General features: G+C 45.5%; 1 protein-coding gene across 1 annotated transcript in view; it reads left to right on the top strand.

Annotated features, from left to right (window-relative positions):
• Window positions 1–27106, top strand: part of ATP8B3 (ATPase phospholipid transporting 8B3) — a 481840-nt gene that overhangs the window by 367549 nt on the left and 87185 nt on the right. Inside the window, exon 22 of the mRNA XM_069217044.1 lies at window positions 26687–26966. Within this exon, the coding sequence (XP_069073145.1) occupies window positions 26687–26966 (280 nt within the window). The remainder of the gene's footprint in view (window positions 1–26686; window positions 26967–27106) is intronic.

The raw sequence follows: 27106 nt of genomic DNA, 5'->3' as shown, positions 1-27106 counted from the left end.
AGGAGCCCCAGCCAGGGACGTGGAAGGAGCAATCAAACCGTTGTGCAAGTTATCGTCTAAATATTCCTTTAGCACCTTCTTTTCTTGGTCTGTCAGAGAATACATTCGACCAAAGGGGACGACTTCATCAGGAATTAAAGGAATAGCACAGGCATAACTGCGATGAGGTGGCAAAATAGGATTACTAGGTTTCTGAAAAATCCTGATATATTCCTGATAACAATCTGGAACTCCCTGGATCATATTGATAGAGTTAGTGTTATACTTAGTTGACTGACAGGACCTTTTGGGAGTCCAATAAGAAGTAGTGGAATAACAATTCTGTTGACAAAATGAAGACGTTAGGGATATAGTTCTTGTTTCCCAATTGATATAGGGGTTGTGTCGGGCTAACCAGGGTCTTCCCAAAATCATGATGTGATTTGGTGAGGCTATAACATCAAAGGCAACATGTTCTTGATGCCCCCCAAATGTCAAACAAAGAGTAGGAGTTGAGGCCACCACAGGTCCTGAGGTTAACGGAGAGCCATCCACTGTGTGAACCTGCTCAGGAGTCTCTTTAAGAATGCGGGGAATTCCTTTACTCGTAGCCCAGGTCTCATCCAGATGGAGTCCACTGGCTCCACAATCAAGGAGAGCCAGAAGGTGTGCTTCTTGATCTTGTGAACTTTGTAACTTGACCGAGAGGATAAACAGGGTAGACATGCTTTCTTTGGAGGAACATATTGATGGTACTTCAGCTCCTCCTGTCTCCTTCCTCCTTACAGGGGACGGAGCTGGTGTTTCCCGCAGGCCGTGAGGGACGTACTGGACAGCTACTGATCAGGTGGCCAGCCTTACCACAGTACAGACAAAGTCCATTTCATCGTCGTTCCTCTCTTTCTGACTCCGTCAATGGCCCACGAACCAGATCTATCTGCAAGGGTTCTTCAGGAGGAGTTGGAAGGGCTTCAGATGGAATATCTTCCGTTCGCCGACTGCTAGCACGAAAGGTACCAGACTGGTAGAGAGCTTGCGTTCTACGTCTCTCCATCTTGCACTCTCGAAGTCTATATTCGATACTCATAGATTGATCCATTAATTCCTTCAAAGAACAAGCTGGAGAAGAATGTACAAGCTCATCTTTAATTTCTTCACGCAGGCCTCGGCGGAAAAGTGTTATGAAGGTGCGTTCCACCCAGGAGGTCTCAGCTGCCAGCTGTTTGAAGCGGGTTATATACTGCAGAACATCCTGATTACCCTGCTGAATGTCACATAAGGCTTCTTCAGCTGCTGCTTCTACCCCAGGTCTCTCAAACATTTGTTTGAAAAGAGTCAGGAAAGCGGAATAATTAGCCAGGACTGGGTCTTCTGCAGAAACCAGAGGAGTCGCCCAACCAAGCGCCGGACCAGACAAGGCGCTGATCAGATAGCCCACCTTAGCTTTATCCAAAGAAAACTGGAGTGGACGAAAGGCAAAGAAAACCGTCAGGGCGTCCAAAAATTCCTTCAGCTTTACAGGATCTCCAGAATATCGAGGAGTAGTGGCCGATACGGGTGGTATGTCCATTGATGGGGAAGACAAGACCTGTCGTAGCGCAGTGTTTTCTGCCCGTAACTGTTGTAACTCTTGGGCTTGTTGTTGGACAGTCTGCAACATGGCTTGAGCATTTTCTGACGCCTCTCCCTGTGGATCTTCCATGGCAATCTCGCAACGCGGAATCTTTTGGCGTTGCAATCTGTTACGTACTGCGCTGTACTTCTCACCTCTGGATACCGGTTTGGCGAATACACCAAGGCCCTCATTCCAACCATGGCGGTCTCTGACCGCCAGGGCGGAGGGCAGCGGAAGCACCGCCAACAGGCTGGCGGTGCTTCCAGGGCTATTCTGACCCCGGCGGTAAAGCCGCGGTCAGAAAAGGGGAACCGGCGGTTTCCCAATGGTTTTCCCCTGGCCCAGGGAATCCTCCATGGCGGCGCTGCTTGCAGCGCCGCCATGGGGATTCCGACCCCCTTCCCGCCACCCTGTTTCTGGCGGTTTTCACCGCCAGAAACAGGATGGCGGGAACGGGTGTCGTGGGGCCCCTGGGGGCCCCTGCACTGCCCATGCCATTGGCATGGGCAGTGCAGGGGCCCCCTAACAGGGCCCCACAAAGATTTTCACTGTCTGCTTAGCCGTCGCGGTCTTTCGGCAGTGACCGCATGGCGGGCGGCGACTGCCGCCCGCCGCGGTCAGAATGACCGCACAAGTCTTCTACAGGTTCTGGATACTCCCAGATAAGGGCGACCCCTTCTAGAAGCCACAGTACCACTTGACAGGCTAATCCAAAGCAGACCGTACCCTCCAGAAGGAGTCCCAGAGGGAAAAAACCCCAACACCTGGGAAAAAACCTCAAACAGGAACTCCTGAAGAAAAACAAGAAAAAACAGGAATAAACAACAGGAAACAAAAATAGGCAAAAAATCTCCCAAGGCAAAAGCAGGAACAAAGAACAGGCAAAAATCTCCCTAGGCAAAAACAACCGGTACTGCACGTAATGTGACTTAGCCAGGGTTCTCAAAAATACTCTTTATGGTAGTTTATATTTTTGAGAGAGGTTTGCAGGTATTTCTCATGCGTCTTCTATCCACTGTACCATTAGGGTGCTGTTTGATGCTGAGACTCACAACACTCTGAAAAACTCTGGCTGAAACACGCTCCCCGGGTGGTCCACAAGCTGCAAAACAAGACCAGAACCCTAAAACTACTCTCGTCAATACCTATTCAAGGACTAGGGCTGGAGGTTTAAAGCTAACATTATTCTTGGCCATTTATTTTCACTGCATTATAATTTGAAGTGGTTTATTAAATTGTTGCATCTTTTTAACTGATATCTCTGATGGGACAATCATGAGTTTTGCCTTTGTGTCCGAATCAAGCCTCACATCACTACCCAAGAGATAAGCCTTGACAGGGGTAAGTAAAGACAAAGAAGCTCTGGTGGTGCAAATATCAAGTTCAAAACAAGTACCCGGTCATTAAGAAATACATGCTGTGCTACCTTTGAAAGGCTAGTTAGTTTCTTCAACTAGAGTTAAACTGGCTAATCTGGCATCCTAGCATTTCCCCAGTAGTCTGCAGGCTAGGGTCTGCTTTCAGCGTGAGGTGGTTGCGCCGACCCATCCATGCCACCATGCCACCATGGCCCATTCTAGTTACAGTTTCCTGGAGAGTCGGAAGGATTGAACAATTTGATAGGGCTGATTTTGTTATACAGTCCAGTCTTGTCTAGAACTTAAGGATCTCGGAAAATTGTTTTCTCACAGTGAGGAGAACACACTATTTAAGAAATCTAAATGTATGTAGAACAAAGGGCATCAACTTACAAAGGGATTAGAAATGAAAGAAATCCTCCAAACCCTTAGAATTAACCTGCAAAAAAAGAGGCATTTCATTCTCCAGAATAGCCATATTTCCAATAAAGGAAAACCGTAGCAGCAAAGGCTTAAGGCAACAACAAAAGGAGCATTGAACGGTCCAATAGCTGGAAATAGGGTGAGGCATTTCCAGTCATCTCTAGAGCCATATGCTGCAGATTTCACTTTAAGTATAACAGATTCAGTAACTCTGCTCATGACATTTATCAAGCATTTTGTAGTAGGGATTAATTCAACCTCCACTACAGCATGGAGCCATCACACCCCCCTCAGAAAAATTCCTCATGCCCTTCTTGGGCTGCGTTGGAAACGTGCCTATTAGTTGTGTGGTCAGCACAAGTAATAGTTCCTCAATTGCCCTCAGAGAGAACCAAACACCCCATTGTAGTGCTTGACTCTCACAGGGTAGCGAGGCAGAGCAGTCTAAGGCCTACTCAAGGAAGGTGTTGTGGGTTAAGGATCACCAATCACTGGCACACAATAATACCACTCAATAAATGATTGTCAAGTCAGTACTTTTTCTTTAGAAAAGGAGAAGTACATTTATTACACACGCACTACTAACTACTACACAACCATTTTCAAATATACATTGGCTGATGGAACATACCATAGCTCAGATTGTGTGCAACCACTGGTGACCCTCTAGAGGGATCATCCAAACATATCAAGTGTTCAAACAGTCATGGTGTAATAAGGATATTCATTTGGCATGAATCATGATTGCAATAATGATGGCTCAATAAAACATATGCAATCATACTGTAAACCCAATAAAAACATTTATCAGAAATGTGTTTGTACATTCTTTCATACACTTGGCATTAGACTGTAATGATCAGAACAGCCCTCTAGAGAGCACCACACTACAAATAGCATTTTGAAAAGGCATTGGGATGTAACCACATGAATACAATATGAGGAAATCCATTACAGTGTAACCATACATCCAGCCCTTAGAGCACCCATCCACATAAAATATCATTACAACTATTGTTACGTACTGCGCTGGACTTCTCACCTCTGGATACCGGGTTGGTGAATACACCAAGTCTTCTACAGGTTCTGGATACACCCAGATAAGGGCGACCCCTTCTAGTAGCCATGGTGCCGCTTGACAGGTGTCTTATCCAGGTGACTGGTTGACACCTGTTCGGTATAAGTCAATAAGGACGCTCAATGAAGGATCACACACCAATTATAAATACAATTTAGCTTTACTAGAATTGCAGGTAAAATGTAGGCATTTAGCACATTAACAATAGTAGAATAAGAATAGCAATGAAAAGCATCTATTTATATATATAAGCAAAGAATTCATTGACAGATATAAGTTTTAATGAACTGTATACTAAAATGCATTGCACTACGATATTTAGGAAGCAGAATATAAATGAGTTGAATACATCAGATAAGCTTTGATTTACTGCACACCAAAATGCATGTTTCAATTACTGCAGCAGGCTCTCACTACGATGTTCAGGAGGCAAAATATAAACAAACTGATATACTTCATTTAAGCTTTGATTTACTGCACACCAAAATGCATGTTTCAGTTATTGAAGCAGTTCACACTAATAGGTTTAGAAAGCAAAATATAAACGAGCTGAATACTTCAGGTTATAAACATAGTGCAGGCATAAATAATCAGTCATAATAATAGAGCAGAGAAACAAAGGTCTTTTATCCCTGTGTGGAAACTTAACTTAATCCACGACATGCTGGGGAGCCCTCTACCGCCTGCTTGGACCTCTCTCCCCCTCAAGCACCACGAGCAAACAAGCAGGCAGCGCTGGGCCATGGCAGCTTCCACAATTCCATCTGCAAGCTTCCAAATCCCTCACACACAGTTCAGTGCTTAAATAACTCGAAGCTTGGATTCTATCTCATTCTGGCATTTTCTAGCTAATGTTATCAGTACTTGGCTGCTCTACTCTGCTCCAGCCTTTGTTTACATTCCATCTTCTCCCTGTACTCTCGTTCTCAAGGTTGAGACGGAGTCTTCTACACAAACAAGCGTGAAAATAATATCATGAACTTATCCACGATGTTTGGGAGGGGGTTTCAACAGGCATTACGCTCATCGACACTGCTCAAGCTAATTAACCCTTCGCGTTACAATGTCTTCCGCATCTTTCCCTAAATACTGCACACTCCACCCCTTAGATGAGCGTGATGCATGTTGAACCAGATATCATTTACTTTGACATTCCGCTAGATAGGTTGCTACTAATACTGGTCAACGTTATTCTAAGCGCTTGCATCTTTAGTATGAAAACTGCTTTGTGCATACATATAGTCTACATAGTATAGTCATTAGCGTAACACAAACAATCAATAACCAAATTAGCTGTTGTAACACTATAGTTAGCGTCTTTATAGCTCCTAGTGCCCAGCCTAAGAAGATGTCATACTGCTCAGTTGTTTGCTGGATGCATGAAGCAGTGTGCATAAGCTGTTTAGTGTTTATGGTCATCAGTATGGCTGTATCCTTGGTGTATTTAGCTGCCATATCAAATTTAGCAAAGGTAACTTGTGCGTAGTGCCTGATTGCCTCTTATCTGGGTAGCTTAACAACAAGCGAATGTTCCACTCTAACTGCGCACGCATTTGCGTCTGTAATGTGGTTATGGTGAACTTGGTCGGTACAAGATGTGAGTGCTTATGTCAATAATGCTGGTAATATTGCGCGTACACATTACTTGCTCTCCGGTGGTTTGTATAAATTCGGTAATAAGTAAGGGATGATTGGTAACGTAACATATGCTCTCTGTTCCTATCAGATATAAGTCTGTGCCATTAATAGTATAAGGTAACCATTCACATTCTCCTGGTATTGGGTGAAGGCATGGGTCTAGCACCCGTCCAGTGTGGGTACATACCCACCCCTTAGACCAATCTGCACATCTAATGGGATCTACGGTGTGATTTGTTTGATCAATCCACTTTTTTGTCAGTGTGAGGTATCCACCATTCTTCACCTATTACTATAGGGAGCAATATAAAGGGGCACCATATTTCAGGAGGAAGATTACTTCTAGCTATATCAAAAAGAGCATAACACATCTCTCCCTCACAATGGAATTGTATAGGCTTTACCCATATTTCCTTAGGCAAATGCAATTGCTGTCTCCAATATTCACCTTGAAGCTGTCCCCATTCCGCTTTGAAGTCTACATGCTGTTGATTAACAATAATTTGCCATAGTATGCACTGAATTCCTTTGGACATTGTTTGGGTGCTTTGAAAGCTTTTTCCAAATTGTTCACAAGTGAAATTATGCCATTGCCAATCACAATACAACCCACGCAGGACTTTCCATACTTCTTGTGAGTGTGTAGGCCCCCATTGAGAAATTGCTTTTATGGCCTCTCCTGTACTATATCCTGTAGAAGATAGCTTGTTCCTAATGGCTTCAACATCAAAAGAATTCAGGGCCCCTACCCCGATTCTGGTGGCCCCAGCTATCAAGGACCCTAGATCTCTTCTATTGCGTAACTTTAGCAAGGGCCATAACTGTGGTATCCATGGTGCACATAATAGATCATATTTTGAGACATTCCCCTTGACAAAATTTATCTGTAACACAATACGATTAATTATGCTTGTATGCAGAACTTGCTTACATCCTATTCTATATCGCATTATAGAAATGTTGCTTAAGTTGTTAACCATGTGTCTTTCGGTTATATAAAACATGATGGCTGGTATTCTATTGTTAATTGTAACAACCACCATGTGTCCTGGTATCACAACATTTACATATCATGTTTAGCATATAATTCAAAGCCTGTACGGTTGCTGGCGTCCCCTGGAACTCGTTTAGTCCGTTGGCATGTCGGATTTGCTGTCCAGTTACCTTCCAGGTCACAGCTTTGGCAGCCATCCACTTGCCTCCAGGTACCTCCACGTTGCAAAGTAAAACATTTCCCTGGTCATCAGTTATGTTAGCTGCTTGAGGTGCACAAGTGACATGACGGACTATATTCAGTCGGACTCATACACTTTTTCCGATTATAATCATGAACCACGTCATCGATGCAGATGTCATCATTTACAACCGTGGGGTAAGTCTCATTGCAAGTACAAACACAGTTACATTTGAGTTCTTTAAAAGTATAATATACGTACTCCCCACCCCTTGACTCAATAGCTCTCCTGCCGCTGGCTTTTTTTTTTTTTTCCTGGATGGTTCACCCATACTTTCCTTCCTGTGCTTCCAAATCCTCCCTCACCTCTCTGGGAGTTATGGGGGGGCAGATCTTTCTTCAATGTGAGGGGTGTACGCTTGTTCACAAATCACTTGTGAAAGTCTATCATGTGCTGATAACTTTTTTAGCTGTTCTTTCAACAATCCGTTATATCTCTCAATCATGCCTACAGCTTGTGGATAATAACTAAGGTGCACAATCCACTGAATTCCTTGTTCCTGCGCCCAGCCCTGCACTGTTTTCCCTGAAAAGTGTGTGCCCCTATATGTTTGGATCTCATCATGTGCCCCATAATGTTTTATCAGGTAGTTTAGCCTTCGCAAAGTGGACTTTTGGTCTGCAGACTTACACGGCATACCGAACATAAGGCCAGAGTAGGTGTCCACCATGGTCAATACGTAGCTTTTTCCTCCTTCCTTTGGTAGCGGCCCGATAAAGTACAATTGCCACACTGTAGTAGCTGCAGTTCCTCTTCTGATATGGCCGCCAGGCTTCTTTTGCAAGGGCATTTGTCTAATCCGGTTGCATGTGGGATACTCCTTTACTGCTTTTTTTTTTTTTGCACTTGTTCTTTAGTGGCTGTGCCCATGCATTAGTGCCATTCTCTCCTGGATGTCCGGATGTTGCATGGGCCCTGTTTGCTAAAGCGGCTTCAGCTTCCTCCTTGATGACCACCGTTCGCGTTTTGGCCATCTGATCTACGGTGTTGTCGAATAGAGATGCAAGTGAGGTGTCCAATGGGCAATGGACGTCCACATGTCCCACATAGATTTGACATTTGTGCCCTTTCTCCCACATCTCTTCCCGTAGCTGCTCGCCTCCCGAAATGGGGGTGCCTTTAATTTTCCATCCATCCTTGCGCCAAGTCGGGGCCCAGCTTGCTAGTCCTTGGTAAGTGGCCCGACTGTCAGTGTACACAAATGTTTTCTCTCTGATGGGGGCTTGTTCGGTCACTGCTGCTACCCCCCGCAGTTCTGCAAGCTGGCTTGATTCATTATCCCCTTCTCGCAGCAACATAGTTTCTGTAGCAGGCTGGAATGCGACTATTTGCCTTTGTCTTTTTCCTTGATAGTACCGGGCGGTACCATCTGTGAACCATACATTTTGTCGTTCTTCTTCGGTGAGTTGTTCAAAAGGCGGGCTGTTTTAAATGGTGAGGACTCCATCTCAGATGGCTCTGGTGAGGGGACCATTGCTTGTAAGTCCACTGCCCCCAGCATATCTTCTTGTAACTTCGATACACCTGCTGGCCCGGTTTTTGCCCTCTGTTGCAGATACCATTTCCACTTCACGATGGCAAACTCCTGCGCTCTGCCTACTTTATTGCCAACCCCTCCTTCTCTTGTTCAACCTAGTAAGGGGACCCATGTTTTTAAAGTGACCGGCCGATCATCAGTTATGCGTTCTAATTCCACTAAGGCCCAATCTTGTGGCACCCTCTTTTTTTCTGCCTCTGCCATAGGCTCCACATCACTACATCATCTACATCATCCTGTACTATCATTTCCAGCTCAAACGGGTCTCCTTCTGTGATGGGACCTAACGTAAAAGGATTCTGTAATGCATCTTCTGCTCCAGTGTCCCACAACCTCACCAACCATTTAAACAAAGGCTCTGCAGGCATCTGCCTTAACATACGGGTTCTCTGCAACAACTCACTCTGCGTATAATCTCTTACCAAACAAGAAATCTGTTTTTGCCCGCCATTCGCTCCCTTTTCACCTTCAATTTCACCTACACGTCCTTCTCCACTTTCAACTCCACCTAGTTCTGTTACACGTACTTCCACCTCATCCTCCCAAGTATGTGGATCCCAATTATTCTTTGTGTACCAATGCCCTCACTTGCACAGTTAAGGGTATTTTAGGCTTCTGCCTACTCTTCTGTTTGTGTATCAGTGCCCTCACTTGCACAGTTGAGGGCATTTTAGGCTTCTGCCTACTCTTCTGTTTGCGTATCAGTGCCCTCACTTGCACAGTTGAGGGCATTTTAGGCTTCTGCCTACTCTTCTGGTTTGCTACTCGTACTGCTAATGCGGTGCACCTTGCCTCCATTTGATCACCCCGAGTCACTGCACTTTCTATGGTCTCTTTCATAAGTAACTGCCTTTCCTGCAAGGCTGCAACCTCATCCCGCAGTCTTATTATCTCTGCATTGTGTGTTAATGTTTTCCTGTATACCGTACGGAGCGCAGACAGGTAAAGCCATCCCACTTGCCCTGCTACTTTCAGCTCCAGCTTTGCCCCTCTTAGCTTCACACTCTCAACCGCATCTTCCACTAAGAGAGGAGTCACTTTCTCATCTAACCACCGGCACTGCCCACCGGTTCAGGAGTCCTGCCACACCAGAGAACAGGTCAGTTGCTAACCACCCGGGAATTAATCTGGCTTCTGCCCCATGCTGCCTTCCGCTCTCTGCCTCACTTTTCTTACGTCCCCAAAGAGGCATTATTGACTTATACCCCACTCCTGGTACCAAATGTCTTATCCAGGTGACTGGTTGACACCTGTTCGGTATAAGTCAATAAGGACGCTCAATGAAGGACCACACGCCAATTATAAATACAATTTAGCTTTACTAGAATTGCAGGTAAAATGTAGGCATTTAGCACATTAACAATAGTAGAATAAGAATAGCAATGAAAAGCATCTATTTATATATATAAGCAAAGAATTCATTGACAGATATGTTTTAATTAACTGTACTGTATACTAAAATGCATTGCACTACGATATTTAGGAAGCAGAATATAAATGAGTTGAATACTTCAGATAAGCTTTGATTTACTGCACACCAAAATGCATGTTTCAATTACTGCATCAGGCTCTCACTACGATGTTCAGGAGGCAAAATATAAACAAACTGAATACTTCATTTAAGATTTGATTTACTGCACACCAAAATGTATGTTTCAGTTATTGAAGCAGTTCACACTAATAGGTTTAGAAAGCAAAATATAAACGAGCTGAATACTTCAGGTTATAAACACAGTGCAGGCATAAATAATCAGTCATAATAATAGAGCAGAGAAACAAAGGTATTTTATCCCTGTGTGGAAACTCAACTTAATCCACGACATGCTGGGGAGCCCTCTACCGCCTGCTTGGACCTCTCTCCCCCTCAAGCACCACGAGCAAACAGGCAGGCAGCGCTGGGCCATGGCAGATTCCACAATTCCATCTGTAAGCTTCCAAATCCCTCACACACAGTTCAGTGCTTAAATAACTCGAAGCTTGGATTCTATCTCATTCTGGCATTTTCTAGCTAATGTTATCAGTCCTTGGCTGCTCTGCTCTGCTCCAGCCTTTGTTTACATTCCATCTTCTCCCTGTACTCTCGTTCTCAAGGTTGAGACGGAGTCTTCTACACAAACAAGCGTGAAAATAATATCATGATCTTTTCCACGATGTTTGGGAGGGGGTTTCAACAGGCATTACGCTCATCTACACTGCTCAAGCTAATTAACCCTTCGCGTTACAATGTCTTCCGCATCTTTCTCTAAATACTGCACAACAGGCTACGCCAAAGCAGACCGTACCCTCCAGAAGGAGTCCCAGAGGGAAAAAACCCCAACACTGGGGAAAAAACCTCAAACAGGAACTCCTGAAGAAAAACAAGAAAAAACAGGACTCAACAACAGGAAACGAAAATAGGCAAAAAATCTCCCAAGGCAAAAGCAGGAACAAAGAACAGGCAAAAATCTCCCAAGGCAAAAAGCAGGAACAAAGAACAGGCAAAAATCTCCCAAGGCAAAAAGCAGGAACAAAGAACAGGAGCGAACAGCACATCCAGAAGGAAGTGTTTGCAACGCAAGGTGGAACAAGACTGACTGATTTATATACTGAGAAAAGGGAAGTGACATCACAGGAAAAGGAAAGGACACCATCTTGAATTGGGAAGAGCCCATAGATCAGTATAGGAAAAAGAAAGTAGTATAAAAGAAAAACAGAGCATGCTGGGACAAAAACACGAAGAAGACAAGATGGACACAACATGGACAGAGACAGGTAAAAAGACCAGACAAACCACCAAAAACGAAAAGAAGAAAAAAGGGCTACAGGTAAGTGTAGCGCGGCCGGGAGCGAAATATATGCTTCCCAGAATGTGTAGTCAAAAAACGCGGGGAACGGCGCTCCGAGTATCAGTAGCGCGTTCCATCCGCGAGGACAGAAAGAGACGCCGCGTGTGAGCGCGGAGTTACAGTAGGTCCCCTCCCAGGGGCACCAGGTTTGTCAGGATGACTGTCAAAAAACAAGCGGACCAAACGGGTAGCATGGACGGAGGAAGCATCCTCCCAAGAACAGTCACTGAGAGGGTATCCTTTCCAATGGACCAAAAACTGTAGTTTGCGTCGAAAAATTCTGGAGTCACAGATTTCTTGGACTCCATACTCAGGCTGTCTGTTAATAGAAAGAGGAGGCGGACGCTGGAACTGGCGATGGTATGGATCAGGAACAAAGAGTTTTAACTGGGACACATGGAAAACAGGATGAACCCTCCAGGTATGAGGTAAGCGGAGACGCACAACTACAGGATTCAGGACTTGCGAAATCCGAAAAGGTCCATAAAAACGTGGCTTGAACTTATTGGTGGAAAACAAGGAAGGTAGGAATCTGGAAGAAAGCCACACCTTGTGGCCCACTTGATACAAAGGTGCGGCTTGTCGATAACGATCCGCCTTTCGTTTCATTGCTTGTTTCGAAGCTAGGAGAGTTGTGTGAAGTAGGCCCTGGATTCAACGGATCTGTTGTGAAAAAGAAGTGACACTTTCATTGCTTGTTTCGAAGCTAAGAGAGTTGTGTGAAGTAGGCCCTGGATTCAACGGATCTGTTGTGAAAAAGAAGTGACAGCAGGCACAGAAGAGGATGTTCGGGAAACAGTAGTGGTAGTGCTCGGATGAAATCCATAGGTACAATAAAAGGGTGTGGTCTTGGTCGCACTATGTATTGTGTTGTTATAGGAGAACTCGGCAAGTGCAAGATACTCCGACCAATTGCTTTGTGTGGCATTATAGTAACATCTAAGATACTGCTGAAGTTCTTGATTCACTCTTTCAGTTTGCCCATTAGTTTGTGGATGGAAACAAGAGGATAAAGAAATCTCAATGTTAAATAAGGCACAAAAGGCCCTCCAGAAACGTGATACATATTGAGGCCCTCTGTCTGAAATGACCTTTTGCGGAAGACCATGGAGACGAAAAATATCCCGCAGAAAAATGCGACTCATTTCTGGGGCCGTTGGTAGTTTCTTCAAGGCTGAGAAATGGGCCATCTTGGTGAATGAATCTACGGTCACCATGATTACTTGGTTACCAGAGGAGGTAGGTAGAGAGCATATGAAATCCGTGGATACAGTACACCAAGGAGCGGAAGGAACCAGTAAAGGTCTTAATAAACCTGCCACCTTAGTTCGGGGTGTCTTAGTCTGAGCACAGACTGGGCATGCTGACACATAGGTCTCAGTGTCTGTCTTAAGCGAAGGCCACCAAAAAGATAGCTGAAGCAGCTCCTGGGTCTTCCTGATACCTCAATGACCGGCTATAGGAGAATCATGGCACATCTGTAGAGCTTCTGTCTGCACTTTCTTGGTAGGTAGAAAACGAGCATGTTGATGATAGAAGTAGTTGTCCTTCTTCTGCAAAAAAGGAGTCACTCTATCCCATTCTGAAGCAGACAGAAACTGGTACTCGGATTGAACGCGTTCTTGAAAAGATTGAGTAGCTCCGATGATTCTGCTAGACTCAATAAGAGGTGGAGAGGAGTTCTGGGCTATGTCAGGATATCTGCGGGATAAGGCATCTGCCACTGAATTCTGGGAACCAGGTATGTACGTGATCACGAAATCGTACTGGCTAAAGAAGAAAGCCCATCGAGCCTGACAACTATTGCGACACTGAAAACTCCGAAGACATTGGAGATTACGATGATCAGTCCTGGCTTCAAAAGGCTCTCTGGAACCCATCAAGAAATGCCTCCATTCTTTACAAGCTACTTTGAGCGCGAGTAGTTCTCGTTCCAGTACAGAGTAATTGCGTCCAGCCTCTGATAGGATAGGAGACAGATAAAAGATAGGATGTTCCCGTCCATCGTTGTCTTGTTTTTGTAGCAGAACTGCCCCAATAGCTCTGTCAGAGGCATCAGTCACAACAATAAATTTCTTGGTATTGTCAGGATGACGCAACACAGGTGCTTGGGTAAAGGCTGTCTTCAATTCTTGAAACGCGCTTTCAGCATCCTTGGTCCAAACGAAACCCTTCTTCAGGTTCTCTTTCTTAATTGTTTGTGTTATGAAACTTTGTAGGTGGGCAAAGTTCAGAATAAACTGACGATAAAAGTTTGATAAACCAAGGAAACATTGCGTTTCCTTAATGGACATTGGAGAAGGCCAATCTAATATGGCACTGACCTTGTCAGGATCCATGGATATTCTGTGTTGATTAATACAGAACCCCAAATACTTTACTTCAGATTTATGGAACTCACACTTCTCAGGTTTACAAAACAATTGTTTTTTCTTGAGCCTTTCCAGGACTTGCAGGACATGATTTATATGGTGCTCAGGATCACAGGAATATATCAAGATATCATCCAAATAAATGACTACATATTGGTTGAGTACATCAGAGAACACTGAATCCATAAATCGTTGAAAAACAGAAGGGGTGTTGGTCAGTCCAAAAGGCATAACACGGTACTCATAGTGCCCAAAAGGGGTACGGGAAGCTGTCTTCCATCGATCTCCTTCCTTGATCCGAAGGAGGTGATAGGCACCCCGTAAGTCTAATTTGGTAAATATCTTGGCTCCTTGAATGGCATCTAATATATCTCTGATTAAAGGCAGCGGATATCGATCCTTAATCGTTATTCTGTTGAGTTCACGAAAGTCAACACAAGGACGCAGATCCTTGGTCTTCTTTGGGACGAAGAAAAGAGGAGCCCCAGCCAGGGACGTGGAAGGAGCAATCAAACCGTTGTGCAAGTTATCGTCTAAATATTCCTTTAGCACCTTCTTTTCTTGGTCTGTCAGAGAATACATTCGACCAAAAGGGACGACTTCATCAGGAATTAAAGGAATAGCACAGTCATAACAGCGATGAGGCGGTAAAATAGGATTACTAGGTTTCTGAAAAATCCTGATATATTCCTGATAACAATCTGGAACTCCCTGGATCATATTGATAGAGTTAGTGTTATCCTTAGTTGACTGACAGGACCTTTTGGGAGTCCAATAAGAAGTAGTGGAATAACAATTATGTTGACAAAATGAAGACGTTAGGGATATAGTTCTTGTTTCCCAATTGATATAGGGGTTGTGTCGGGCTAACCAGGGTATTCCCAAAATCATGATGTGATTTGGTGAGGCTATAACATCAAAGGCAACATGTTCTTGATGCCCCCCAAATGTCAAACAAAGAGTAGGAGTTGAGGCCACCACAGGTCCTGAGGTTAACGGAGAGCCATCCACCGTGTGAACCTGCTCAGGAGTCTCTTTAAGAATGCGGGGAATTCCTTTACTCGTAGCCCAGGTCTCATCCAGATAGAGTACACTGGCTCCACAATCAAGGAGAGCCAGAAGGTGTGCTTCTTGATCTTGTGAACTTTGTAACTTGACCGAGAGGATAAACAGGGTAGACATGCTTTCTTTGGAGGAACATATTGATGGTACTTCAGCTCCTCCCATCTCCTTCCTCCTTACAGGGGACGGGAGCTGGTGTTTCCCGCAGGTTGTGAGGGACGTACCAGACAGCTACGGATCAGGTGGCCAGCCTTACCACAGTACAGACAAAGTCCCTTTCGTCGCCGTTCCTCTCTTTCTGACTCCGTCAATGGCCCACGAACCAGATCTATCTGCAAGGGTTCTTCAGGAGGAGTTGGAAGGGCTTCGGATGGAATATCTTCCGTTCACTGACTGCTAGCACGAAAGGTACCAGACTGGTATGGAGCTTGCGTTCTACGTCTCTCCATCTTGCACTCTCGAAGTCTATATTCGATATTCATAGATTGAGCCATTAATTCCTTCAAAGAACAAGCTGGAGAAGAATGTACAAGCTCATCTTTAATTTCTTCACGCAGGCCTCGGCGGAAAAGTGTTATGAAGGTGTGTTCCATCCAGGAGGTCCCAGCTGCCAGCTGTTTGAAGCGGGTTATATACTGCAGAACATCCTGATTACCCTGCTGAATGTCACATAAGGCTTCTTCAGCTGCTGCTTCTACCCCAGGTCTCTCAAACATTTGTTTGAAAAGAGTCAGGAAAGCGGAATAATTAGCCAGGACTGGGTCTTCTGCAGAAACCAGAGGAGTCGCCCAACCAAGCGCCGGACCAGACAAGGCGCTGATCAGATAGCCCACCTTAGCTTTATCCAAAGAAAACTGGAGTGGACGAAAGGCAAAGAAAACCGTCAGGGCGTCCAAAAATTCCTTCATCTTTAGAGGATCTCCAGAATATCGAGGAGTAGTGGCCGATACGGGTGGTATGTCCATTGATGGGGAAGACAAGACCTGTCGTAGCGCAGTGTTCTCTGCCCGTAACTGTTGTAACTCTTGGGCTTGTTGTTGGACAGTCTGCAACATGGCTTGAGCATTTTCTGACGCCTCTCCCTGTGGATCTTCCATGGCAATCTCGCAACGCGGAATCTTTTGGCGTTGCAATCTGTTACGTACTGCGCTGTACTTCTCACCTCTGGATACCGGGTTGGCGAATACACCAAGTCTTCTATAGGTTCTGGATACTCCCAGATAAGGGCGACCCCTTCTAGTAGCCACAGTACCGCTTGACAGGCTAAGCCAAAGCAGACCGTACCCTTCAGAAGGAGTCCCAGAGGGAAAAAAAACCAACACTGGGGAAAAAACCTCAAACAGGAACTCCTGAAGAAAAAAAAGAAAAAACAGGAATAAACAACAGGAAACAAAAATAGGCAAAAAATCTCCCAAGGCAAAAGCAGAAACAAAGAACCGGCAAAAATCTCCCAAGGCAAAAAGCAGGAACAAAGAACAGGCAAAAATCTCCCAAGGCAAAAAGCAGGAACAAAGAACAGGCAAAAATCTCCCAAGGCAAAAAGCAGGAACAAAGAACAGGAACGAACAGCACATCCAGAAGGAAGTGTTTGCAACGCAAGGAGGAACAAGACTGACTGACTTATATACTGAGAAAAGGGAAGTGACATCACAGGAAAAGGAAAGGACACCATCTTGAATTGGGAAGAGCCCATAGATCAGTATAGGAAAAAGAAAGTAGTATAAAAGAAAAACAGAGCATGCTGGGACAAAAACACGAAGAAGACAAGATGGACACAACATGGACAGAGACAGGTAAAAAGACCAGACAAACCACCAAAAACAAAAAGAAGAAAAAAGGGCTACAGGTAAGTGTAGCGCGGCCGGGAGCGAAATATATGCTTCCCAGAATGTGTAGTCAAAAAACGCGGGGAACGGCGCTCCGAGTATCAGTAGCGCGTTCCACCCGCGAGGACAGAAACAGACGCCGCGTCTGAGCGCGGCGTTACAGTAGGTCCCCTCCCAGGGCCACCAGGTTTGTCAGGATGACTGTCAAAAAACAGGCGGACTAAACGGGGAGCATGGACGGAGGAAGCATCCTCCCAAGATCAGTCACTGAGAGGGTATCCTTTCCAATGGACCAAAAACTGTAGTTTGCGTCGAAAAATTCTGGAGTCACAGATTTCTTGGACTCCATACTCAGGCTGTCCGTTAATAGAAAGAGGAGGCGGACGCTGGAACTGGCGATGGTATGGATCAGGAACAAAGGCCCATTTTTTTTTTTTTTTTGCGCTGCATTTGCGTCGTTTTTTTACGCAAAATCGGCGCAAACTTTCAAAATGCAATTGCATTGTGGAAGTTTGCGCCGATTTTGCGTAAAAAAACGACGCAAATGCGGCGCTAAAAAAGTATAAATACGGGCCAAAGAGTTTTAACTGGGACACATGGAAAACAGGATGAACCCTCCAGGTATGAGGTAAGCGGAGACACACAACTACAGGATTCAGGACTTGCGAAATCCGAAAAGGTCCATAAAAACGTGGCTTGAACTTATTGGTGGAAAACCGGGAAGGTAGGAATCTGGAAGAAAGCCACACCTTGTGGCCCACTTGATATAAAGGTGCGGCTTGTCGATAACGATCCGCCTTTCGTTTCATTGCTTGTTTCGAAGCTAGGAGAGTTGTGTGAAGTAGGCCCTGGATTCAACGGATCTGTTGTGAAAAAGAAGTGACAGCAGGCACAGAAGAGGATGTTCGGGAAACAGTAGTGAAAGTCCTCGGATGAAATCCATAGGTACAATAAAAGGGTGTGGTCTTGGTCGCACTATGTATTGTGTTGTTATAGGAGAACTCGGCAAGAGCAAGATACTCCGACCAATTGCTTTGTGTGGCATTAAAGTAACATCTAAGATACTGCTGAAGTTCTTGATTCACTCTTTCAGTTTGCCCATTAGTTTGTGGATGGAAACCAGAGGATATAGAAATCTCAATGTTAAATAAGGCACAAAAGGCCTTCCAGAAACGTGATACGTATTGAGGCCCTCTGTCTGAAATGACCTCTTGCGGAAGACCATGGAGACGAAAAATATCCCGCAGAAAAATGCGACTCATTTCTGGGGCCGTTGGTAGTTTCTTCAAGGCTGAGAAATGGGCCATCTTGGTGAATTAATCTACGGTCACCATGATTACTTGGTTACCAGAGGAGGTAGGTAGAGAGCATATGAAATCCGTGGATACAGTACACCAAGGAGCGGAAGGAACCAGTAAAGGTCTTAATAAACCTGCCACCTTAGTTCGGGGTGTCTTAGTCTGAGCACAGACTGGGCATGCTGACACATAGGTCTCAGTGTCTGTCTTAAGCGAAGGCCACCAAAAAGATCGCTGAAGCAGCTCCTGGGTCTTCCTGATACCTCAATGACCGGCTATAGGAGAATCATGGCACATTTGTAGAGCTTCTGTCTGCACTTTCTTGGTTGGTAGAAAAAGAGCATGTTGATGATAGAAGTAGTTGTCCTTCTTCTGCAAAAAAGGAGTCACTCTATCCCATTCTGAAGCAGACAGAAACTGGTACTCGGATTGAACGCGTTCTTGAAAAGATTGAGTAGCTCCGATGATTCTGCTAGACTCAATAAGAGGTGGAGAGGAGTTCTGGGTTATGTCAGGATATCTGCGGGATAAGGCATCTGCCACTGAATTCTGGGAACCAGGTATGTACGTGATCACGAAATCGTACTGGCTAAAGAAGAAAGCCCATCGAGCCTGACGACTATTGCGACACTGAAAACTCCGAAGACATTGGAGATTACGATGATCAGTCCTGGCTTCAAAAGGCTCTCTGGAACCCATCAAGAAATGCCTCCATTCTTTACAAGCTACTTTGAGCGCGAGTAGTTCTCGTTCCAGTACAGAGTAATTGCGTCCAGCCTCTGATAGGATAGGAGACAGATAAAAGATAGGATGTTCCCGTCCATCGTTGTCTTGTTTTTGTAGCAGAACTGCCCCAATAGCTCTGTCAGAGGCATCAGTCACAACAATAAATTTCTTGGTATTGTCAGGATGACGCAACACAGGTGCTTGGGTAAAGGCTGTCTTCAATTCTTGAAACGCGCTTTCAGCATCCTTGGTCCAAACGAAACCCTTCTTCAGGTTCTCTTTCTTAATTGTTTGTGTTATGAAACTTTGTAGGTGGGCAAAGTTCAGAATAAACTGACGATAAAAGTTTGATAAACCAAGGAAACATTGCGTTTCCTTAATGGACATTGGAGAAGGCCAATCTAATATGGCACTGACCTTGTCAGGATCCATGGATATTCTGTGTTGATTAATACAGAACCCCAAATACTTTACTTCAGATTTATGGAACTCACACTTCTCAGGTTTACAAAACAATTGTTTTTTCTTGAGCCTTTCCAGGACTTGCAGGACATGATTTATATGGTGCTCAGGATCACAGGAATATATCAAGATATCATCCAAATAAATGACTACATATTGGTTGAGTACATCAGAGAACACTGAATCCATAAATCGTTGAAAAACAGAAGGGGTGTTGGTCAGTCCAAAAGGCATAACACGGTACTCATAGTGCCCACTACGGGAAGCTGTCTTCCATTCATCTCCTTCCTTGATCCGAAGGAGATGATAGGCACCCCGTAAGTCTAATTTGTAAATATCTTGGCTCCTTGAATGGCATCTAATATATCTCTGATTAAAGGCAGCGGATATCGATCCTTAATCGTTATTCTGTTGAGTTCACGAAAGTCAACACAAGGACGCAGATCCTTGGTCTTCTTTGGGACGAAGAAAAGAGGAGCCCCCAGCCAGGGACGTGGAAGGAGCAATCAAACCGTTGTGCAAGTTATCGTCTAAATATTCCTTTAGCACCTTCTTTTCTTGGTCTGTCAGAGAATACATTCGACCAAAAGGGACAACTTCATCAGGAATTAAAGGAATAGCACAGGCATAACTGCGATGAGGCGGTAAAATAGGATTACTAGGTTTCTGAAAAATCCTGATATATTCCTGATAACAATCTGGAACTCCCTGAATCATATTGATAGAGTTAGTGTTATCCTTAGTTGACTGACAGGACCTTTTGGGAGTCCAATAAGAAGTAGTGGAATAACAATTCTGTTGACAAAATGAAGACGTTAGGGATTTAGGGCCAGATGTACGAAAAAACCAAATTGCGAGTTGCAATTTGCGAGTCCTTCCGACTCGCAAATTGCAACTCGCAATTTGGTATGCAGTACGGTGTCTCAGACACCGACTGCAACTCGCTATGGGGTCGCAATGACCCACCTCATGAATATTCATGAGGTGGGTCGCAAATTGCGGCCCCATAGCGAGTATAGGCACTCGCTAACATGGAGGCCTGCTGTAGTCAGCAGGCCTCCATGTTAGCGACCTGCTTTTAAATAAAGCAGTTTTTTTTTTTTTTTAAATGTAGCCCGTTTTCCCTAAGGGAAAACGAGCTGCATTTAAAAAAATCCGAAACCTTTTGTTTCGTTTTTTTCAGGGCAGGGTGTGGTCCCTTGGACCACTCCCTGCCCTGAAAAAATGTTTTGGGGTCCATTCACAAAGGGGAAGGGGTCCCATGGGGACCCCTTCCCGTTTGCGAATGGGTTACCATCCACTTCAAGTGGATGGTAACTGCGACTCCATTTGCGACCGCATACGCGGTCACAAATGGAATTGCATACCATTGCGAATCGCAAATAGGAAGGGAACACCCCTTCCTATTTGCGATTCGGAAATGCATTTTGCGAGTCGGATCCGACTCGCAAAATGCATTTCAACATAGCAAAGTGGCTTTTGCGAGTCGCAAACGGCGTTTTTCGCCGTTTGCGACTCGCAAAACCCTTGCTACATCTGGCCCATAGTTCTTGTTTCCCAATTGATATAGGGGTTGTGTCGGGCTAACCAGGGTATTCCCAAAATCATGATGTGATTTGGTGAGGCTATAACATCAAAGGCAACATGTTCTTGATGCCCCCCAAATGTCAAACAAAGAGTAGGAGTTGAGGCCACCACAGGTCCTGAGGTTAACGGAGAGCCATCCACCGTGTGAACCTGCTCAGGAGTCTCTTTAAGAATGCGGGGAATTCCTTTACTCGTAGCCCAGGTCTCATCCAGATAGAGTCCACAATCCACAATCAAGGAGAACCAGAAGGTGTGCTTCTTGATCTTGTGAACTTTGTAACTTGGCCGGGAGGATAAACAGGGTAGACATGCTTTCTTTGGAGGAACATATTGATGGTACTTCAGCTCCTCCCATCTCCTTCCTCCTTACAGGGGACAGGAGCTGGTGTTTCCCGCAGGTCGTGAGGGATGTACCAGACAGTTACGGATCAGGTGGCCAGCCTTACCACAGTACAGACAAAGTCCCTTTCGTCGTTGTTCCTCTCTTTCTGACTCCGTCAATGGCCCACGAACCAGATCTATCTGCAAGGGTTCTTCAGGAGGAGTTGGAAGGGCTTCGGATGGAATATCTTCCGTTCGCCGACTGCTAGCACGAAAGGTACCAGACTGGTATGGAGCTTGCGTTCTACGTCTCTCCATCTTGCACTCTCGAAGTCTATATTCGATATTCATAGATATTCATAGATTGATCCATTAATTCCTTCAAAGAACAAGCTGGAGAAGAATGTACAAGCTCATCTTTAATTTCTTCACGCAGGCCTCGGCGGAAAAGTGTTATGAAGGTGCGTTCCACCCAGAAGGCCTCAGCTGCCAGCTGTTTGAAGCGGGTTATATACTGCAGAACATCCTGATTACCCTGCTGAATGTCACATAAGGCTTCTTCAGCTGCTGCTTCTACCCCAGGTCTCTCAAACATTTGTTTGAAAAGAGTCAGGAAAGCGGAATAATTAGCCAGGACTGGGTCTTCTGCAGAAACCAGATGAGTCGCCCAACCAAGCACCGGACCAGACAAGGCGTTGATCAGATAGCCCACCTTAGCTTTATCCAAAGAAAACTGGAGTGGACGAAAGGCAAAGAAAACCGTCAGGGCGTCCAAAAATTCCTTCATCTTTAGAGGATCTCCAGAATATCGAGGAGTAGTGGCCGATACGGGTGGTATGTCCATTGATCGGGAAGACAAGACCTGTCGTAGCACAGTGTTCTCTGCCCGTAACTGTTGTAACTCATGGGCTTGTTGTTGGACAGTCTGCAACATGGCTTGAGCATTTTCTGACGCCTCTCCCTGTGGATCTTCCATGGCAATCTCGCAACGCGGAATCTTTTGGCGTTGCAATCTGTTACGTACTGCGCTGTACTTCTCACCTCTGGATACCGGGTTGGCGAATACACCAAGTCTTCTACAGGTTCTGGATACTCCCAGATAAGGGCGACCCCTTCTAGTAGCCACAGTACCGCTTGACAGGCTAAGCCAAAGCAGACCGTACCCTCCAGAAGGAGTCCCAGAGGGAAACAACCCCAACACTGGGCAAAAAACCTCAAACAGGAACTCCTGAAGAAAAACAAGAAAAAACAGGAATAAACAACAGGAAACAAAAATAGGCAAAAAATCTCCCAAGGCAAAAGCAGGAACAAAGAACCGGCAAAAATCTCCCAAGGCAAAAAGCAGGAACAAAGAACAGGAGCGAACAGCACATCCAGAAGGAAGTGTTTGCAACGCAAGGTGGAACAAGACTGACTGGCTTATATACTGAGCAAAGGGAAGTGACATCACAGGAAAAGGAAAGGACACCATCTTGAATTGGGAAGAGCCCATAGATCAGTATAGGAAAAAGAAAGTAGTATAAAAGAAAAACAGAGCATGCTGGGACAAAAACACGAAGAAGACAAGATGGACACAACATGGACAGAGACAGATAAAAGGACCAGACAAACCCACCAAAAACAAAAAGAAGTAAAAAGGGCTACAGGTAAGTGTAGCACGTAACCGGGAGCAAAATATATGCTTCCCAAATGTGTAGTCAAAAAACGCAGGGAACGGCGCTCCGAGTATCAGTAGCGCGTTCCATCCGCGAGGACAGAAAGAGACGCCGCGTCTGAGCGCGGCATTACAACTATTCACATTAAAAGGCATTACAGTGTAACCATATAATCAGCACCTAGAGGGTTGAGTGCAATAGACATTTTAAGGCTCTCCAGGCTTTCTGAAATGTTATCATACTGAAGGCACCCAGAGGGCAGACTATTCCCAGCTGTAAAGCAAAAGCTGCAGTCACTGGACAGCTTGAAAATGCACGTAAACAAGGGAAGGTGATGATTTTGGACCTCCACTGCAACCTAGGGTGGGGACCCAGAAGATGATCCAGAGAGAAAGAGTCACATCATGCTGAACGCTTTGGTGGTGGCCCAATCATCCTAGGTCCACCACAGAGTTATGGACAAAAATGTGAATCAAATGAAAGGCATGCAATGCATTATGGGATGAGTTTCCCAAGTGCAGTGAATATTATAGTAGCGGCTCCCCCGCAGCACCGTGGAGAACTGCAGTGATGTTTTCCTCTTTTCTTTCCTGTAACTGCAACATTGCATCGCGTTTTCCCTTTGGGTGTGGGGGTACCTGGTCCCACTCGGGCCTCCCAGTTGTTGCCTTTGGTGGATCGCAGCTCGAGGAGCCCACCTCTGGCTGCCATCGCTGGCTCCCCATGCTGGCAACACAAACGTGTGTCGCAGCGGGAGCACACAACCTGCATTTGGGTCTGCAGGCGCCCATTCGAGGGTGGCCACCTCCCGTTCCCCCCAGACATGGGGAGTATGGACCATGTGGGGGGTGGTATGGTGGCACTTCCATCATCCTCCTCTTCTTTAGAGGGGCCCTGGGATGTGGTCCTGGGCCCTTCCAGCCTTCCATGGGGGGCCCAATGGCGCTCCCCCCATAGCCCAAAACTCTGGGGAAGCACAATGGTGCTTCCACAAATCACTGCAGCACCTGTGAGTCATGGGATGGGGTGCTGGCTCCAGCACTGAATTTTGCCTGGGGGTGTGGGGTCCACAGGCGAGGAAGCAGAACAGGGAGTGGTCCCACGCATGCCCATTCCCCCAGCCTGATCAACCCCATCTTCTTGGGGCCATCCCCTGGCTCTTGGTCCACCTCGGAGGAGATCACTCACACGGCAGTGGAGCCCCACACGCTCCAAGGGAGGAAATTAGGTCAAAGGTCACCAAACTTTAAAATGCCATTATGCGGGCCCGCCAGGCCAATTAGGACTATCCTGAGCTCATTTCACTCCTGATGGCGGGCTCTATCCACCAGGGGCAATTTTAAGAACCTCCTCACCTCAAAAGCAGTGTAGTCAGCCAAAAGCTGGTCCTCCTGGCTCCCTGTGCCAGTTCCCCTTTATAACTTTGTTGGTGGGTGGAGAAAAGTCCAGGGCTTCCCCAAACTGGTCCTTAGGGGGAATAAGGGGCCAGCCTCACTGGCCCTTGGGGAGACCCACTGGTCCTGGTTCAACTGGACAGAGTCCTGGGTCCTGAGTAGGGGCAGGGGGTTCCTCTCTCCAGTTCTCCATGGCAGTCCCACAGTCAGGCAGCCAAGCCGATACAAAGTTTGCAAGCAAGAACAAGTCTTCCCCTTGTGCACAAGTTTCTAAAGGGGAGAGGAATGTTCCTGAAGACAGGCACCCCTAACAAATCCTGGGCTGCCACATCACCTCTCCACCCCTCATGCACAGCATGTTGGGACAAAATGGGGTCATCAATGAGCCACTGGTCACATCACCTCCAGGAGTCTTAGCTCCACCCCTCACTGACATCACTGCCAGGGACCTGTACACTAGAATTTTCAAAGGCGGCCCGATGGTTTGGCTCCAGCTGTCTGGGCAATCTTCATTGTTCATGGGGCTTGGGCAGACCCATCCTTGATGCAGTGTGACAGCTGAGTGATTGATACAGAGCATTCCGCTGCACCCCTTTTCTTCCTCAGGGTCAAGGAGAAGTAGTGCTAATTGTTCCTTTTAGTATGGGGACGGCCTTTGTTCCTGCTTCTGGAGAAAATGTAATTACTGGACACAGCAGGGTGACAAGAGACCTGGGTCTCTGAGTCAGGAAAATATGAAAACTCTAAGTGACCCACAAGATATACAGTTATAATTTTGGAAGTGGCAAAGTTGATTCTCTCGCTCGGGTTACACTCTAATTCAAGAGGTCAGTGGTCTCTCTAGACCAAGGAGATGGGAAACTACACTCTAAGAAAGTTCCCTCCCTATGTGTATAATGGAGTGCGACTATAGTTAAAACAGTAAAGCACACTGACTTTCCCTAATAGTGTATACTACCCTTATAAGGCCTATCCTAGAGGAATACCTACCCCTGCAGAGCCCACATTTGGCAAGCTACCTGTGCGCTGTTACAAAGCTGTGCACAATAGAAGTCTTCCACACGCAGTCCGCACACGTGCTCATGCATGTGCACACATGTTCATTTGTAACCAGCCAAGTGTACCCTACCCTTGGTATGTCACAGCAGCCTTATCTTAAAAGGCAGACACTGGTGGTAAACAAGTGCAGTCCGTTTACAGTGTGATTACTGTGGGTGAGACACCGGTAGTGAGGCTCACCACAGTAAAAAAATCCCAAAACCGGGTGATGAAAAAAGTGAAAAATCTGAAGGTACTGCAGGGGCACAGCCCAGTGCAACACGCTGGAAAAGTGTGCTACTTGATTCTATAAGGGTTATGTAGTTCTAGGCGCAGCACAGGTATTTACACTCCTTTGATGTTCTCATGGCTTCTCTGCTTGTTTTCAAAATGTTAAAGTTGTATCTCAATTAATGATTTTATTGAATTGTATTTACCTGTTGCATGAAAGGCTTATGTAGCTGAAAGTATCACAATAAACTCTAAACTCATCACTTCCTTGAGACTCAGGTAAAACTGGGTTTCTCGTAGCTCAGGGAGAAACTTTTGCTGGAGTACTTTTCCACACCGATGAAGTCAGAAGGGTTTTGTGTTTGTCTTCTGGGCTGTGCAAGATACCTCTTTTGCCCGCCAGACCAGAAGCATGTCTTTCAGGCTTGGCACAGTAAAGGAATTTCTCAAGTGACTATGACAATCCCCAGCCTCAGTCGAAGCAGTATTTTTCTACACCTTTGTCTTGGTGAGCTCTCCCTATAAGCCTGTCCCGCAGAGTTTCTTCGGAAGTCTGGCCGAATACCAAATACTGAGGGCAGAGGCCCGGTGTTTATAGCAAACATGAAACCACTGCCGGTTGCAATGTCTGCCACCTCCAACAAAGATTCAGCCACAACCATACCGAAGTCTCTCCATAACCTGGCAACCCGGTAGTAGTGACCAAGAATGCAGTCCAGACCCATAGAGCCTAGTAATCTACTGGTTAGGCTACTAAAACAAAGACTACCCACAAAAGACTGTTGGGTTTACTGAAGGAAAACCACAGGACAGTTTGGTAAAATTGCACATGGTTATGTTGAATAGTTGTGCTTTTAGCACAAGAACTTTAATTTATTCAGAGCCTTAGCAGCATTTGACATATAATGTGACCTTTTACGCACAAATACGTAAGCATGCGAGAGTGCTATTTGAGTTCTGCCCTTATCTCTAATGTATCTACTTAATTAGAAAGGGTTCTCATCATTACTTTTAATACTTTTAAAGGGAAAAATTCTAGGTACAAAAGACAAGAAGAAGAAAAGGAAACCATCCATCGTTGAGAGTTGGAGAAGAATGTGTGGTCTGAAGAGGAAAATGCAGCAGGACGATGAAGAAATTCTGAAGGAAAGGGCCTTTGTCGATCTAGCCTCTCGTTGTCAGGCTGTGATCTGTTGCAGAGTTACACCCAAACAGAAAGCGATTGTTGTGCAGCTAGTAAAGAGGCACCAAAAAGCCACAACACTCGCCATTGGGGATGGAGCCAATGATGTCAACATGATCAAAAGTAAGTTTCTACCCAAGGGTGTCTGGTCAGTCTTGAAATGGGTGAGTGGACTGGTCTACTGTATTGTCACACTGTCAAACAAACATCTTAGGGCCCCCATTATAAGCATGACAGTAGTACTGATTTGGCTACATCAGAAC

Source organism: Pleurodeles waltl, chromosome 12, assembly GCF_031143425.1.
Source record: "Pleurodeles waltl isolate 20211129_DDA chromosome 12, aPleWal1.hap1.20221129, whole genome shotgun sequence".
NCBI classification, from domain to species: domain Eukaryota; kingdom Metazoa; phylum Chordata; class Amphibia; order Caudata; family Salamandridae; genus Pleurodeles; species Pleurodeles waltl.
This window is presented reverse-complemented; position numbering and strand designations above follow the sequence as displayed.